The 15,782-nt window shown below is 34.3% G+C and overlaps 2 protein-coding genes across 14 annotated transcripts; one reads left to right on the top strand and one right to left on the bottom strand.

Annotated features, from left to right (window-relative positions):
- Window positions 1–1,614: 1,614 nt before the first annotated feature.
- On the top strand, window positions 1,615–10,140 carry LOC104786933 (uncharacterized). 13 transcript variants are annotated; one of them, XR_015557077.1, is made up of 25 exons: window positions 1,615–2,151; window positions 2,242–2,409; window positions 2,511–2,585; window positions 2,703–2,781; window positions 2,904–2,963; window positions 3,076–3,165; window positions 3,489–3,578; window positions 3,781–3,867; window positions 3,949–4,032; window positions 4,190–4,309; window positions 4,789–4,817; window positions 4,938–5,070; window positions 5,685–6,221; window positions 6,348–6,889; window positions 7,005–7,068; window positions 7,167–7,269; window positions 7,376–7,560; window positions 7,722–7,847; window positions 8,163–8,208; window positions 8,428–8,490; window positions 8,730–8,802; window positions 9,122–9,241; window positions 9,449–9,526; window positions 9,616–9,666; window positions 9,780–10,140. XR_015557077.1 is itself a non-coding variant. In XM_010512414.2 (25 exons), exons 5-25 carry the CDS (start codon window positions 2,907–2,909, stop codon window positions 9,891–9,893), a joined length of 2,817 nt encoding a protein of 938 aa, XP_010510716.1. In that variant the 5' UTR covers window positions 1,615–2,151; window positions 2,242–2,409; window positions 2,511–2,585; window positions 2,703–2,781; window positions 2,904–2,906; the 3' UTR covers window positions 9,894–10,140. The 13 variants fall into 13 exon arrangements, 5 of the variants coding, with proteins under 5 accessions (XP_010510716.1, XP_087306340.1, XP_010510714.2 ...); XR_015557078.1 differs by having other exon boundaries at window positions 8,094–8,208; XR_002038070.2 differs by having other exon boundaries at window positions 2,899–2,963.
- Window positions 10,141–11,168: 1,028 nt separating this feature from the next.
- On the bottom strand, window positions 11,169–14,903 carry LOC104786932 (serine carboxypeptidase-like 51). Its single transcript, XM_010512410.3, has 13 exons — window positions 14,635–14,903; window positions 14,416–14,510; window positions 14,193–14,300; window positions 13,745–13,991; window positions 13,627–13,670; window positions 13,438–13,505; window positions 13,233–13,338; window positions 12,918–13,129; window positions 12,751–12,820; window positions 12,604–12,654; window positions 12,428–12,480; window positions 12,138–12,270; window positions 11,169–11,633 (listed from the first exon to the last, which is right to left on the bottom strand). Exons 1-13 carry the CDS (start codon window positions 14,762–14,764, stop codon window positions 11,565–11,567), a joined length of 1,386 nt encoding a protein of 461 aa, XP_010510712.1. The 5' UTR covers window positions 14,765–14,903; the 3' UTR covers window positions 11,169–11,564.
- Between the last annotated feature and the right edge of the window lie 879 nt (window positions 14,904–15,782).

Genomic DNA, 15,782 nt, shown 5'->3' with positions numbered 1-15,782 from the left:
GCTGTTACCTAGATAAAATAATTGCTAACAAAAAAACATGATTTTGTTCTTGCGAGATTAGACCCTTTTAGTTTCCATTGTGGCATTGTCAAATCTACAAATACCAAATATGTAACCAAGAGTTCCAACAACGGTAGCAATAGCTATGACGAAAAGTAAGAAACAACGGTAAAAAAAAATATATATATATATTAAAGAAAATTTGGAAGAAGAGTGTAAAAAAAAAAGAGAATATTATCAGATATGCCATACACAGTAACAAACATTATCACAAATGCCAATTTTTCTTTTCTTTTTTCCCGCCTGCCACATATCTATTGTCAAATAACTTTTATACCCTTCATCTTTTTTATCTAAAATTATTATAAATTTTTTCTTTCTTTCTTAGACATACACGATCAAAACTCTCTTTTCTCTCTTTCTACCGACTGTTCATCTTCTCCTTCTTCAATATGAAATTGTTATTTGAATCTCTCACTTTTCTGAGTTCTCTTGCATGCAATGATGGATTCCATCATGCAGTCAGTTCTACTATGGTCGAATCTTCCGACTGCTCCGCCTCCGTCCGTCATGGCCGGAAAAACATCTGAGACGAGTTCCAGAGTTGAGACCTCCGTCTGATTCGCTTGCCTCCTCCATAGCAGGCAAAACCACTAGGTCTAGTTCCATAGTTCTTAGATCCGACAATAGGTAAGCAAAATTGTAGGTCTGCAGATTCGGTGGACCAGATCCAGTCGACCAGGTTTTTGTCCACCCCTATTATGTCTTCTGTTCTCTTGAGTGGACTATATTTATTTGGTCATGCGTTTTGTGTCCATTGATAACAATAAAACTTGTCCACACTGCAGGTCTGCAAATCCGGTGTCCGGTGGACCAGAACCAGCCGACCAGGTTTTTGTCCACCACTATCAAACTTGTCTACACTGCATGATCTGGTGTCTGGTGGACTAGATCCAGCCTACCAGGTTTTTGTCCACCACTATCATGTCCTTTTTTTTTTTAAGTTGTACCATATCCTTTTGGTCATGTGTTTTGTGTTTATTGCTAACAAAAATGTGTCCACATTGCAGGTCTGCAAATCCAGTGGACCACATCCAACAGCCAAGGTTTTTGTCCATCACTATTATGTCCTTCATCTCTTGAGTGGACCACATACAACAGCCAATGTTTTTGTCCACCACTATTATGTCTTTCATCTCTTGAGTAGACCACACTCAAGGTTTGGTCTGACGATTTGTGTAACAACAAAAACCAATTTAAGTATTAAGTTATGGATTATAAATATAAGACATCAAATTGTGGACCAAAAATTTAGATGAGAATAGAATTATGTCTACAGCCAATGTTGTCTACCGCAGAAACTGTAAAATCTCATACCAAACAATTAATGAATATATATTTTCTTATTTTTTATTATAGGGGTAAATTTGTCTTTTTATTTATGTCATAAAGATGAAAAATGGCAGTTCTCACAAGAAAAACTATAAACTGGCATTTCTAACAACTTTTTTTTTTAAATGGCATTTTTGACCAAATTACCAAAAAAAAAAAAAAAAAGATGTCGTTAATCATTTTTTTTATTGTATTCACCAATTTTAATTGTTGGGTAAAACCAAAACCAAAGAGAGAGACCAGACCACACCACACCACTGTCGAACCAAAAAAATCAAAAAGTCTCCTTCTAGATCTCTCTCTTCACGATTACTTTGTCCGATCCGATTTGTGTGACTCGCCGGAGAAAACCAAAAAAAAGAAGTAAAACACATTCCGATCTTGAAATCGATTCACTCCTCTCTCTCTCTGACTCTCAGTATTGGATTTGGGGAAAAATTCGATGGATCAATCATTGATCTTACTAGTGCTATAAAAAAAGATGAGATTTGAGATTGAGAGATGCAGCCTAATCTTTTCCCATTCGGCACTGTTTTGAGTAATCCATTCCTCTTCAATGGCGGAGATCTAACCGAACTTGGTTCTGGTGCTGGATTCGAGAGCTCTAGGGTTTTCTTCTTACTCCCTTTCTTATTATCATCCCAAGGCGGCAGTGGTGGGATGGATTTGTCCAAAGTTGGTGAAAAGTTCCTCAGCTCTGTTAAATCCGCTACTTCTCTTGGTCTCTTACCTTCTCCTTCTTTCTCCGATCGTCCTGAGGTAATCTCCAAATTCATTAACATCAAATGGAGTTTGAGAATTTGTCGAGATTTTAAAGTTTTTATTAGAAAAAATCCAATGTGTGTGTAGATTCCTGCACGTGCTGCAGCTGCTGCTGCGGTTGCTCGTGCTTTGGCTGGACTACCTTCTGATCAAGGGTTGAGTATATCTTCTACTGCTACTGAGCTTAGTTCAATTTATGGGAATAGACCTCTTCCTCAGCAAGTTGAAGAGCTTGAAGAAGGGTTTTATGAAGAGGTTTGTGTGTGTGTGTCTGCTTTAGTTTGGTATTGGGAGATTTTGTTTCATCACTAAAGCCTAGAGGTGGTGGCATTTATGGTTTTGTTGTTTTCGTGTAGGATTTTGATTCTGTAATGCATATTTTGGAGAATGTGCCGGATGATCAAAGTGAGTTGGCTTATTTTGAGAAACAGGTACTAACTCCTCTTAAGGAATTTAATATTGGTCTTATCCTGATTCTTGAAAGATTTAAGAATGCTGATGAACGTTTTAGTTAAGGAGTTTATAAGGTTTTTTTCTTAACTGTGTAGGCCACCTTGAGGTTGGTACAGCTGGATAGAGTGGCAGAAGATCTGTCTCACCATGTTATGGAGCATCATGAAGTAATGGGTAAGTACCTTAAAATTGAAAAGACTTGTCTTTTTTTCCTCTTTACGAAAACACGATGTCGGTTAAGAAGACCGTATGCGTTTGGTTTTGTGAATATTAATATTTGCTGTTGGCCAGTGAAGGGGATGAATTTGGTTAGAGAACTTGAAAAAGATTTGAAGATTGCAAATGTCATCTGCAAGGTATCGGTTTCATATTCTTAGCTTTACATAAACACTCCAGTGGATTCATTTTCTATTTTATCTGTTACTGGTTTGAACTTGGTTGTGGCCGTTCTTGTGTGTTTCTTGCCAGAATGGAAGACGAAATTTGACTTCTTCTATGAATGAGGCCTCCAGAGATCTTATTGTACACAATCATTCCAAAAAGAAACAAGCTCTTCTGGTAGGATTCTCTATTTATTTCAGACATCTAGGCTTTACTGTCGTTTCTTTAATTATTTTCTTGAAATTTTTGTCATGTGTAATATAGTTTCCTTCCATCAGTATGCGCGGAGGTTTGTGTAGAAAATTACTCTATATTATTACTTTTTAGAAAGTGACCAAGTATCTAGTCTGTTTTAATCTCTAAGGGTTTGTTTATGCAAGTACTTTCTTAGATACAATCATACAATCTACTGTGTAATCTCGGCTAATCAGCAAGGGCTTAAGTGTTTATTTTAATATTCAAACACACTGTTAAGAATGTTTAATTTACTCTACTTGCAGGATATGCTTCCTATTCTAACCGATCTCCGCCATGCAAGGGTAATGCGGTCAACTCTTGAAGACCTTGTTGAAGAAGGAAACTATTGCAAGGTTGGTAGTTTATCTCCGTCTCTGTTGTATACTCCCATGGTTTTCTTATATGGATTATGGTGATATTATGATATGAAACTAACAAGAGTTGGTAGTTTATCTCCGTCTCTGTTGTATACTCCCAGGGTTTTCTTATATGGATTATGGTAATATTATGATATGAAACTAACAAGAGATGGAAAATATATTCCTTTGTATGCAGGCGTTTCAAGTTCTATCGGAGTATTTGCAGCTGCTTGATAGTCTATCTGAATTCTCAGCAGCCCAAGAGATGACCCGTGGTGTTGAGGTAGTTATTGCTTATTCATGACTAACCATTGTCTTTGTAATTCTATTTTCAGTCGGTTGAGCTTCTCATACTCTTTTCAAGGTTTGGTTAGGAAGAACTCTCCATAAGCTGGATTCACTATTGTTGGGCGTTTGCCAGGAGTTCAAAGAAGATAGTTATGTAATGGTTAGTAAGCCAACTAATTCTCATGTTATATCTTTATAGCTTTCTCCTTAAAAGATTTAAACTAAAAAGGATCAAATTGTGGGCCTTCAGTTCAGTCAGCGGGCAAGAAATTTTGTTCAGTGGCAGTATTTAACTTGTTATGTGCTCATACTTTTAGGTCCTTGACGCTTATGCACTGATCGGTGATGTCTCTGGTCTTGCCGAAAAAATACAAAGCTTCTTTATGCAAGAAGTTATCTCAGAAACCCACTCAGTGCTAAAGACCATTGTTGGGGAGGTATGTGAGTTAATTATTTAATTGTTGCTCTTGTAGAATGTAGTCATGCATGCTTGGATGGATGGTTGGATGTATTTAGCTTGCTGGTGTATGGTGCAATCATTTTTTTCCCCATTTTTTCTGGTGTATGGCAGTCTTTTTCCTTGTTGCTTAGATGTAACTTTTGATCCTAGCAGATACACGAAGTAGCAATTTTAAATATGGAAAATATAGGGTATACAGATAGATATATTGAATGGTCAACAAGTCAAGTGTGGTGTTTTTATAGATGACATCACTTATTTTTTAGAATGTAAAGACGGCTACAGTTTGTTTTACATGTTCTGGTTTATCTTATACTCATATAGATGCAATTACTGTCATAGGGGATAATTCTTCTTTACTTATGATACTTACTGACCACGAAATGAGTTTTTAAAGTCAGCATATCAAACCAATCAGATTTTTGATCCATTCTCTGTATATATTTGTTTTTGTAGGATAACAGTGCTGCCACCCAATATAGTAGGTATGCTCTATGCACCTGAGTTATTTCTGGTACCTATTACAGTATCTTGTATTTATCTCAGGCCCCTTTTTGTTTGGATTCTAGCATTCCTGCTGATTTCTTTTCTTAAATTAATTTCAGACTTACCTACAGCGATCTATGCCTTCAGACACCAGAATCCAAGTTTAGGCAATGTCTTTTGAGAACACTAGCTGTGCTGTTTCAGTTAATATATTCATACCATGAGATAATGAGTTTCACGCCAGAAAAGAAGGTAGGTTCCATTCCCTGCTTTAGTTTGTATTTAACATTTTCTGATTACCTTGATTGGGTTCTTAAAACACCCCCTGGTTCGAATTTCAGTGCTATAATATTGTTGTTAGATTTCATAGTCTTAAAAACCTCTGTGTAGGCTTTTCACCTATAATCTGAGCAGAACTATACCTAAACTCATTATATAAAACATTTATCTTTTAAGCTGTAATTAGTGTGAATCTTAGCATTTGTTTATAGTTTTTCTGTGTGTTTGTGTAGTTTGGTAGTGTAGAACTCTAAGAATACCTGCTTTATTGATAGGGATATTATCTCGGAATGTGTGCAATTCTTGGTTATTTCCTAGTTAGCAAACAAAGGGGTGTTTGTATCTATGTACTCCATGTTAGGTAACTGATTGTCCAAGAATTTTGATAAGTTGTTTGATTTCAGTACAATACTTTTTTGTTTCAGTCCTAAAACAAGTTGTTTAATAGGTCCTAAAATATTTTCTCTTTGATGGCTTATCTTATACATTGTCGACTTCCTTTAGATTATTTTCTGTATGTTGTCCGCGTCAATTCGTTTAAATTATCTGTAATGGTTTATAAGGGCTAAGCTTCTGAACTGGAACAGGTAGAAAGTTTGATTTCACCAAGTTCTGCAACAACTCAAATGGTTGATTCAGTAACTAGAAGTGCATGCGACCCACAGGATGGGGGCCTCTCATCAGCCATGAGTTCTGGAAGTATACCTCCTTGTACAATTTCTGCTGAAGAGTCTGATGGAAGTGGAACATCCAGTTCCGTGCAGCAGGTGCTGCAGGCGTCTGATAGTGCAATAGATGAGCCTAGAGATTCTGGAGATGCAGTATCATGTGGCGAGTCGCCATGGTACCATCTACGAAAAGAAAGTGCAGCTTTTGTTTCAGAAACTCTTCAGAGAGGACGAAGAAATCTTTGGCAACTTACAACGAGCCGTGTCTCAGTTTTGCTCTCTTCCCCAGGTGCTTCATCAACAAGTATACATCAGTTCCTAAAAAATTATGAAGACCTGAGCATCTTTATCCTTGCTGGGGAAGCATTCTGTGGATTTGAAGTTGTTGATTTTAGGGAGAAGCTAAAGGGTGTATGTGAAAATTATTTCACTGCGTTTCATAGACAAAGCATGCATGTAAGTTCAGTTTCACATGCCCATTGGACTAACATTGCTAATACCACATACCTAGTTACTTTCATGCATCACCTCTCCTACATAATAACGTAAAGGTAATTTTTGTTTGGTTTTTCTCCCTAACAGGCGCTTAAAATGGTTCTGGAGAAGGAGACATGGACAAAATTGTCTCCTGATACTGTGCAAACTATTAATTTTGCTGGTCTTGTGGGGGATGGGGCTCCCCTAATTATTTCTTCCCGCAGTGCCACTGGTTCTTCCAGATTCCCTCACTCGAATAAGTCAAATAACTCAGTTGATCCAAGTGGTAACAGGAGTGGATTTTCTTATTGGCTGAAAAGTGGAAACCCCTTCTCAGCAAAGTTAACTCTCTATAGAGAAGATCAAGACTACTCCTCAGTTAATGGAGCTATCTCTCGAGATGATGAAGGGAATGATAGTATTCACGATGATGTTGTGAATCCCAAGATAAGAGATAAAAAACGCGTTAACGGAGGCAGTCCTGTTTCAGAAGATGAAAACGAAGACCTTCTTGCTGACTTTATTGATGAGGATAGTCAGCTTCCAAGACGAAGTTTTACACGTAGTCAATCAAGGACTTCATCTTCACATCTCAGTACTAATGATGATTTGACAGCTCAAACAGGATCGTCCCTTTGTCTTCTAAGGTAATATATGCCGCTTAGCAAATGTTTGAAATTATAATGTCAGCCTTTCTATCGCATATATTCCCCAGGTCACTTTTATGACATCGAATTGCATTTACTGTGTTCGTTGTCTTAGATCAATGGATAAGTACGCGAGGCTTATGCAGAAACTAGAAATTGTTAACGTTGAATTCTTTAAGGTACCAATCCTAACTCTTGGAATTCTGCAGATATCTTTACTATGCTCCCCTCGATTTCTAGTTTAAAGCTTCTCTTACTCCTGTTTGAAATTTTGTAGGGAATATGCCAATTGTTTGGGGTCTTTTTCTATTTTGTATTTCAAGTATTTGGTCAAGAAAATACTAATTCAGGTGGAAAAGGAGTCGCTGACTCTTTCAATCGTGAGTTACTGATTCGTTCCTTTTGTAAAGTTTCCACCCCCTTGATGCTACAATATGGAAAGCCATTTTGCTCAACATAGATATACTTCAAAATTTTAAAATGCAGATCGTTTGAAAAGCAGCTTATCCCGGATATCACAAGAGTGTGAGCAATGGATAAAACCTCACATTTCATCATCACCTTCTTCTTCACTTGCCTTTCCCAACACAGTTCATAGTCTTGCGGACGTGACTCCAGCAAATCCCTTAAATACTTCTGGTCACATATCAGGCGTATCTTTTAGTCTCAAGGTATAACCTGGAACTAGGTTTCCATCAATCTGAACCATTCGTATTCATTTATTATTTCGCGTACTTCATGTATGAAGTGTGAGAAGAGAAGAGCAGCTGCCTCACTTCTTCATTATATCTCAAGGTTGTGTAATGAAATGATTCTTTTTTATCGCTTGCAGGAAAGATGTGCTGCAGTGGACACTGTTTCTCTTGTGGCTCGGATATTACATAAATCAAAGGCTCATCTCCAATCAATGCTTATGTCAAGAACTGGCTCTCTGGTTGAAGACTTCTTTGGTCAACTGGTATGCATCTCTTTCAGTTTTGATTTCTTGCATTAAGAGAAACTCTGGTTGGAGCCTTACTTTGCTATGCTGTTGACAACATACAAACTTATTATTCAAAGACCTCTGTAGCATCTAATAGGCTTTTGGCTCTATCAAATAATGGATTATGCAGGACCTGATCATTAGTTTCATTGTATTCTTTTGCGAAACTTATTTCTCCTATATATATATAATGAAAAACTATTTATATACAATATGTGGTAGCAAATATATTTGAAGGAGTTGCATTAAGTGGAATGATTCATCAGGTTGATTCCGTACCTCATCTGACAGAGCACTTACATAGGACAACTGCGAGGATACTGCTGCATGTTAATGGGTAAATTGCCAATCTACTTTGAGCTTGTGCTTCAAAAGAAGTTATTAGATAAATTGCATTTTTCGTCTCTTGCGCCTTCTGTTCTTGTTCTTACTGACCTCAGGAGTTTTAAAACTGTTACATTGAATCTATATACTGTGAATTCATTGCTATGCTAAAGTTGATAACTGGTTCTCACTGGGGGTATGTATATTCATTTAGCTTCAACTAATTTTACAGATATGTCGACCGGATAGCTAATTCTAAATGGGAAGTCAAGGAGCTTGGAATGGAGCATAATGGGTTTGTTACTTCATCAATCTTTTACACTACTTTCCCTTTCAACTGAATCATGAAGTATTTAATGTTCATAGTTTCAAAACTGGTTTTCATAAAAAAATTTCTCGTTTTGTACAAAACTATAATTGGCAAGCCACCTATTTAACTGCCGAATTTAGATTCAGAAATTTAATGCACTGGCATGCTGGACCATTCATTGCATCGCTACTATGTCATAAGTAATAAACTCTTTAAATGAACAGGTATGTTGATTTAATGCTCGGGGAATTCAAACACTACAAAACAAGGCTTGCTCATGGAGGCATTCCACCGGAGGTAAATTTCTCTCTAATCTTCATCAATTCCAGAAGTTAACAGTATTGCCAGAATATATCAATGCTTGCATCTTTGGATTGGGACATCAGTGGTGACTGATTTCCTGAGCCCCCTATTAGTAGATTGCACCTGTTGAGGTTTTTGGTTTTTTTTTATGGTTGTGTGTCACAATCAAACTGAACATAAGTCTACTGCATAATCAATCAACTGACGGACAGGATGCAAATTAATTTGATTAAGAAATCAGATTGCGAATGTTGTCTTATAAAGCTATAGGGAAATCTGTATCCATTTTAAACCTTTTTCATATATATATTAGGTCCAAAACCGCCTACTGGAATATGGAGTTGAAATATTTGCGGAGATTCTGGTTGAAGGTTTATCACGAATAAAAAGATGTACTAATGAAGGACGTGCTCTCATGTTATTAGATTTTCAGGTACTTTTCCTGCTTTTTTTTCCAGTGTTCTCTTCTACAGAAGATCAGGAATTGTATACATGCATAATAGATGTTTCAATCAACATTGACAGGAGGACATTTTAATACTACTAATATTGAAAATTCACATAAACAACACAGCTGCAGTTGAGAGATATATTGAATCACGTGAGTCGGTTTTGACCCACATTATCGATCTTCTTGTAGGTTCTAATAAACGGGCTACAGCACTTTGTGCCTACAAATGTGAAGCCGAAGTTACAAATAGTCGAAACATTTATCAAGGTAAGCAACACATAAACTCATGTGTATATGCAGACTCAGAAACAGAAACATTTGTTACAAGCTTAAACCAAAATCATCACTCTTTGCAGGCATACTATCTGCCAGAGACGGAATATGTTCACTGGGCAAGGGCTCGTCCGGTAAATAAACAATTCTTCTTTATTTTCGGTCTTGCATAAATCAAACAAACCAATGAATTTTGCTTCTCGAGTAGTTTGATGAAAATGTGTAAACATGGGTTGTAAATATACAGGAATATACAAAAGCACAAGTCGTTGGACTGGTGAATTTAGTAGCCACCATGAAAGGTTGGAAGAGGAAAACGCGGCTGGAAGTTATCGAGAAGATCGAATCAGCTTCTGCGTAGAACAATCTAGAAGCTTTTTGGAATCTTCAGCAACCGCTAGTAATATTTCTTTCCTGTCGGGTCTTGTCCTGTCTGTTCTTACTTTTGCATTTGTATCGAGTGGTGTAAATTTGAGGATAGGCCCCTTCTTCGTAGTTTATTGGTTTTGTGTAAAAGATCCTCCTGAAGTTGTACATTTTTGAAGATTTGTAACAGACAACTCTTCCTCCATTTAATTACTTAATTAATGTCTTAAGTATTTGTATTATCAGATCCTTAAACCCGATTCTTGTACTTTCTCTACCTTTGTCTACTGGGATATGTAATAGATGAATGATTATTTTTTTATAAGAATAAAAAAGCAATGATGATATATATATCGAATATTTATTAGCTTTTCTAATATATGAAAAAGGTAAGAAAAAAAAGGGAAAAATTCCAAAAAAACATCAACTATTTAATATTTGCTAGAAAAAAACATGAACTTTTTTCGTTGCCAGAAAAATACGCAGACTATTTTTTGGTTGATAAAAAATACACGAACTATTATCTTTTTCCGTCTCCGTTACAACCATTAACGGTATTGTGACAGCGTTACTATTTTTAAAAAAAGTTCCAGAAAAAAACATAAACTATTTATTTTTTGCCAGAAAAATATATGAATTTTTTTTTGTCTAAAAATATATAAATTTCATTTTTGATTTTTCCATTAACAATGTTAGAGATCATAACCCATAACTTTCTCTACTCTCTTGAACTTCATTCAAGTTTTCACTACTATTTAGGATAACTAAATTCAAGAACAAAAATACACAATTAGATTAATCGATTTCCAAATTTCTCAATTAGTGTTGTTTTTGGATTTATACTGACTTTACAAATTTTGAAACTTCATCAACACTTCTTTAAAATTTTATGATATCTCCACCTTTGTATACATTTCAAAAAATATTCATCTTTTTAGTTTGGTACCTTTAATGATGCTTATAGCCAGTGTAAATCATTAAATGGACTGGTGTACGTACGCAAACTTGATCGAGATTGTAAATTATAGCCATTTTGTGGGACATCAACTCTTGTAACCTAACCAGATTCACCATTTATTTATGCAAAAACAATACTAATTGAGAAATTTGGAAATCGATTAACCTAATTATGTATTTTTGTTCTTGAATTTAGTTATAATAAATAGTAGTGAAAACTTGTATGAAGTTCAAGAGAATAGAGAAAGTTATGATCTCTAACATTGTTAGTGGAAAAATAAGAAATGAAAAATTATGTATTTTTCAGGCAAAGAAAAAAAAAATTCATGTATTTTTCTAGCAAAAAATAAATAGTTTGTGTTTTTTTCTGGAACTTTTTACAAAAATAGTAACGCCGTCACAATACCGTTAACCGTCGTAACGGAGAGGAGGAGAAAATAGAAAAAAATAATAGTTCGTATATTTTTTATCAACTAAAAAATAATCTGCGTATTTTTTTGGCAATGAAATAAGTTCATGTTTTTTTTTTGGCAAATATTAAATAATTAGTGTTTTTTTGGGGAATTTTCTCGAAAAAAAAACAAAGCATGTGTAGTAGTTTCACTGTTGACTCTTTTATTAGCTTTTAACGTTTTGAGTTATAAAATCAATCAGATGTGAAAGACGTCGGCATCATGTTGTGATGTGGAAGTTGTGGAAGAAAGCGTGGTCAAAGTTGTGGTGACTTGGTTATCTCTCCAACCATGTTTAATGCAACACATGGCTCATCTACTGGTACCTGTTTTTTTTTACCACAAAAACATTCGACATATTATTTTTTTTCCAAATTATTTTACCATATATATAATTAATGTTGCGTGTAAAAGAGAAGGAAGTTCTATTTTTAAACCACTATTGAATATCTGATGAAACAAAAAAAGACAGAAGTATAAAATTTTTGATAAAGGAAAAAAAAAGGTTATAAAAGATTTCAGACATTGTTAAAAGCATTAAAGAGACAGAGTCGACAAATCGTTTTGATATAAAAAGAATAAAAAAGACAGAGAGAAAGCATGAAACGGACACAAAACTACAAAAGAGACTTGTGCTATCGTTTAATAGATGCATCACGTATCTCTCACGTTATTCAATAAATATGAACTAACTGTATATATAATATTCTTTTTAATTTTTTTTTTTTGTGATGGCTGACCAAATCAAGTTTAGCAAGAAATATCTCTATGACATAATATGAAAGAAGAGAAGTTACTAAAGGATAATAATGAGAAGTGTGTGTACTTACAAAATGACCAGCACCAAGAATCCAATAGAAATGGAGATTTTTGTATGATTTGGTAAAGCCTCTTGTTGCTTTGTCACTTTCGCAGTATAATGGCTTTCTTTCCATATTCTTGAATTCTTCTAGCCCTCCCCACCTTCACACATCCATCATTATTATCATCAAAATCACCATCAACTTTAAAAAATAATAATAATAGCACCAACAACATTGGTTGAGTTATCTAACATTATTCCCTAGCTTAATGTTACCCGATTTTAAGTATTTTTTTTTTTTTGGAATATTGGTCTTACTTGAGCTTGTGAACCCATGCTTCAGTTCCACTTGTTGAGCAGATAACATCAAGCTGCGTGAGTATAAACCACATGTCAATTTGTTTCAATAATAAACAGTTTCTTTTTGCAAATGCAAATGATTTCTCATATTTTTCATATCAGTTAAATAAATATATAGATAATGATGGTCTTACTTGACCATTATAGATGGTCACATTTATCCCCTTGGCAAGAAGCTCATCGACCTGCCAAAAATTATTATATAAAATATCATATCTAACGTTCAAATAATTGAAACTGATTTAAATAAAATTATTCAATAATAGAAGAAGAATGGTTACGTCTTCGATTACGGGTTTCATAAAAGCAGCATACATCGCTGCAAACACGTCATTCGAATTGTTCCCCCATCTGTTAATTTTGTAAAACACATATATGATATAATAACACCACACTTAAGAACTAAAAAAGGATTAAATTAACGATTAAGAGAAGTAGTCATACTTACATGAGGTCTTTGGGAATGATCTTGAGCTTCTTCTTAATAACGCCATTCATTAATGTGTTAAGATCTCCTTCCTCTTCTTCTACGTCACTCAAACTTCTCAAACCATTTAAGTAGCTCGAATACTTTTTAATTCTATTTTGTTTTTTGGTTTCTAAACTCGTTGTAAGTGAGACAGGGTCCATACCAGAATCCAATAGAAAATTGTAAAAATCCTACAATTCAACCAACGTGTAAATTGTTTCACTTTATCACTCAAATCCTCATAGTGTAAAACAGTAAAAAGAATATAAAAATTAAAAAGGGAGAAATAATTACGACGGAATTGGATTTGTTGCTAATCAAGGATTCAAGATCCATCCACGTTAGCGTGGCTCCAACGTAGTCACCAATCTTTATTTGTTTTCTAATCTTTTCGGCTAGGCTGTTCCAACAACAGTAACATATCTATGGATTAGAGAGATAATTAATTAATTTTTACGTATTTATTTTGGAAAAATAAGATTTTTGTAACGAGAAAGACCTGTTTGAGAGATCCAAGCCATTGTCATCAAGCCTAGAGACATACTTGAGAAGAGGTCCCCATGAAAACTGTAACCATTAGTTTAATTAAATAATGTTTAATTTCATTATAATCTCAAATATATAATTGAGTTACCATTATTTACTATAACAAGTAACAAGTAACAAAATTGATGAAACTCAAACTCACCACAAAATCTTCAGGGGATATCCAACTATCTCCCAAAACCACTCCTATTCACACATTATGTATCTTACATTATTAATTTCATTTTATTCAAACAAAAATAAATAAAATATCTCTTTACCTCCTAGATGAAGCTTCAACTTGCCAGATTTAACCGATTCAAAAACCGATAAACCGAGCTTAACTGCGATTTTGCCACCATAAGATTCAGCAACAATGAAGAGAGGGCTTTGGTTTAAAGTCTGGTTTTTGTTGAAGAGTTGTTGCAACAGTTTGGTCAAATCCTCTGCTGCTTCTTCATCACTTTTCACATACAATTCCTTTTGATTCTCCTCCACGAAACTGTACCCTGCCCCAACTGGACTATCCTTTATTTTTTTCAATTAAAATAAAATGATTAAATTCAACATACGTGAGTAAGCTTAAAGACTGATCAAATTAGATATTACGCAACAGTACCAATTAATTATATACTTTTTAAATTACAGTTTTCTTTTATTCTATATCAAAGAAGAAGAATAATATTGTTGGCAATGAAAATAAAAATGAAAAAGAAAATAAATACGTACCACAAACAAGAGGTCGGCTTTCTTCAACCAAGTTGAGTTTCTGGGATTGAGAAATGTGTCTAATGGACCAACCTCCTGAAAATTCCCTATTCCAACCCCTGAAGCTCCCTGTTTTCATCAAATAATGATCACTAAACAAAAATATTCCTAATGTATAAAAAGACGAATGAGATGAGAACAACGTGTTACATAAAAGTAGATACACCCACAAATATAAACTTACAGGTCCACCCTGGAGCCAGAGGATGATAGGCCATGGTTTGGAAGGATCTTCAACTCTATATGGACTTTTATAATGCCACCAAAACATGTGTGCTTCTATGTTTTGATTTAGAAAAAAAAAAAAACAGAGTCAAAAACAAAACCCATTTAGTCATATCTTACTATATACCAAGTAAAATCTTGAAAATTGGGTAGAAGAGTGAGAGATAAAGAACGTTACTTGGTCTAACTTCGACGTATCCCCAAGACTCGGATCCATCGGAGTTGCTTCTTTCAGGTTTGGTTTCTCCATTGGTACATGACACAATGAGACACAGAATCACCAGATGAACAACTGACGTGTTCTTCATTAAGACGACTCTTCTATGGATCAATTTTTTTTTTTCCTATCTTGTGATTGTAGGGCGAGGGAGAGAGAGAAAAAAAAAGATTGAGAGAGAAAAAGACACTAGGAAGTAATATATTTTAGAATGTCAAGTCGTTAAGTCAATGCTATTGGTTCAACCTTATTTGGTATATATATACCATACAATGAAAACACCACTTTGGGAGTCTTTTTAATCAAAATTTACAATAATTTGAAATATATAATGACTAGAATAAAATTTCTCTAACTGAAAATGCTTAAAAGATCGTTTATGAAAATAATATTTAACTAAATAACTATATGAAAAGGTTGGAAAAGTTATGTGAATTATATAAAAAAGTTTGTGCATCTGATCTGGAAATTAAATTTGGTGAGCCGGATATCCTTTTGGGTTCAAAACCCACATGTTACACATAAATACAAAATACTCATTTCATTTTTGTTTGATAAGAATCTTATAGTAAGATGTTTTAGCTGTTTTCTTTTGTTTCATACTCCCTCGGTTTTCTATTATTAGTCGTTTTAGGCTTAATTTTTTGTTTTGATTTAGTTATCGTTTTTCATTTTCCAATGTAATTTTTAACAGAAATTATTTCATTTTCCCTTTATTAAATAAATAAAGTTAAATATTTTAAAATTTTAATAGTCAAACAAGGGTATAATAGAATATTTATTCATTTTGTTAATTTATGTGAAAAAATCTAGAACAACAATTAATAAAAACCAGAGTGAGTGAAGGAGTAGTTAACATTATTTGTTCTACTTAACTATGTAAAACTGAAGTTTCCCTAACATAACTACATCTAGAATATTAAACTACTATTGGTCAAATGAGTTTAAAACCTCAAAGGTAAAAAAATAAACTATAAAATATTTTGATTTTGACGCATTTAGCCTATTTTTTAAAAAAAACAAAACAAGATAAATACTAATTTTCTGGTAGTACATCAACCGATCATAGAACTTGAAATGAAGATTTGAAGTGGATAAGAGCTCCGAAA

Source organism: Camelina sativa, chromosome 5, assembly GCF_030686135.1.
Source record: "Camelina sativa cultivar CO46 ecotype springtype chromosome 5, ASM3068613v1".
Classification (NCBI taxonomy): Eukaryota; Viridiplantae; Streptophyta; class Magnoliopsida; order Brassicales; family Brassicaceae; genus Camelina; species Camelina sativa.
This window is presented reverse-complemented; position numbering and strand designations above follow the sequence as displayed.

Coding starts and splice junctions, on each gene's coding strand:
- LOC104786933 (XM_010512412.3), top strand. CDS start 1,894: ATGCAGCCTAATCTTTTCCCATTCGGCACTGTTTTGAGTAATCCATTC. Junction 3,166..3,488: donor AAAAGAAACAAGCTCTTCTG/GTAGGATTCTCT, acceptor CTCTACTTGCAG/GATATGCTTCCTATTCTAAC. Junction 4,033..4,189: donor AAGAAGATAGTTATGTAATG/GTTAGTAAGCCA, acceptor TCATACTTTTAG/GTCCTTGACGCTTATGCACT.
- LOC104786932 (XM_010512410.3), bottom strand. CDS start 14,764: ATGAAGAACACGTCAGTTGTTCATCTGGTGATTCTGTGTCTCATTGTG. Junction 13,130..13,232: donor GCAACAAATCCAATTCCGTC/GTAATTATTTCT, acceptor GTTGAATTGTAG/GATTTTTACAATTTTCTATT. Junction 12,271..12,427: donor GCATGGGTTCACAAGCTCAA/GTAAGACCAATA, acceptor GGATGTGTGAAG/GTGGGGAGGGCTAGAAGAAT.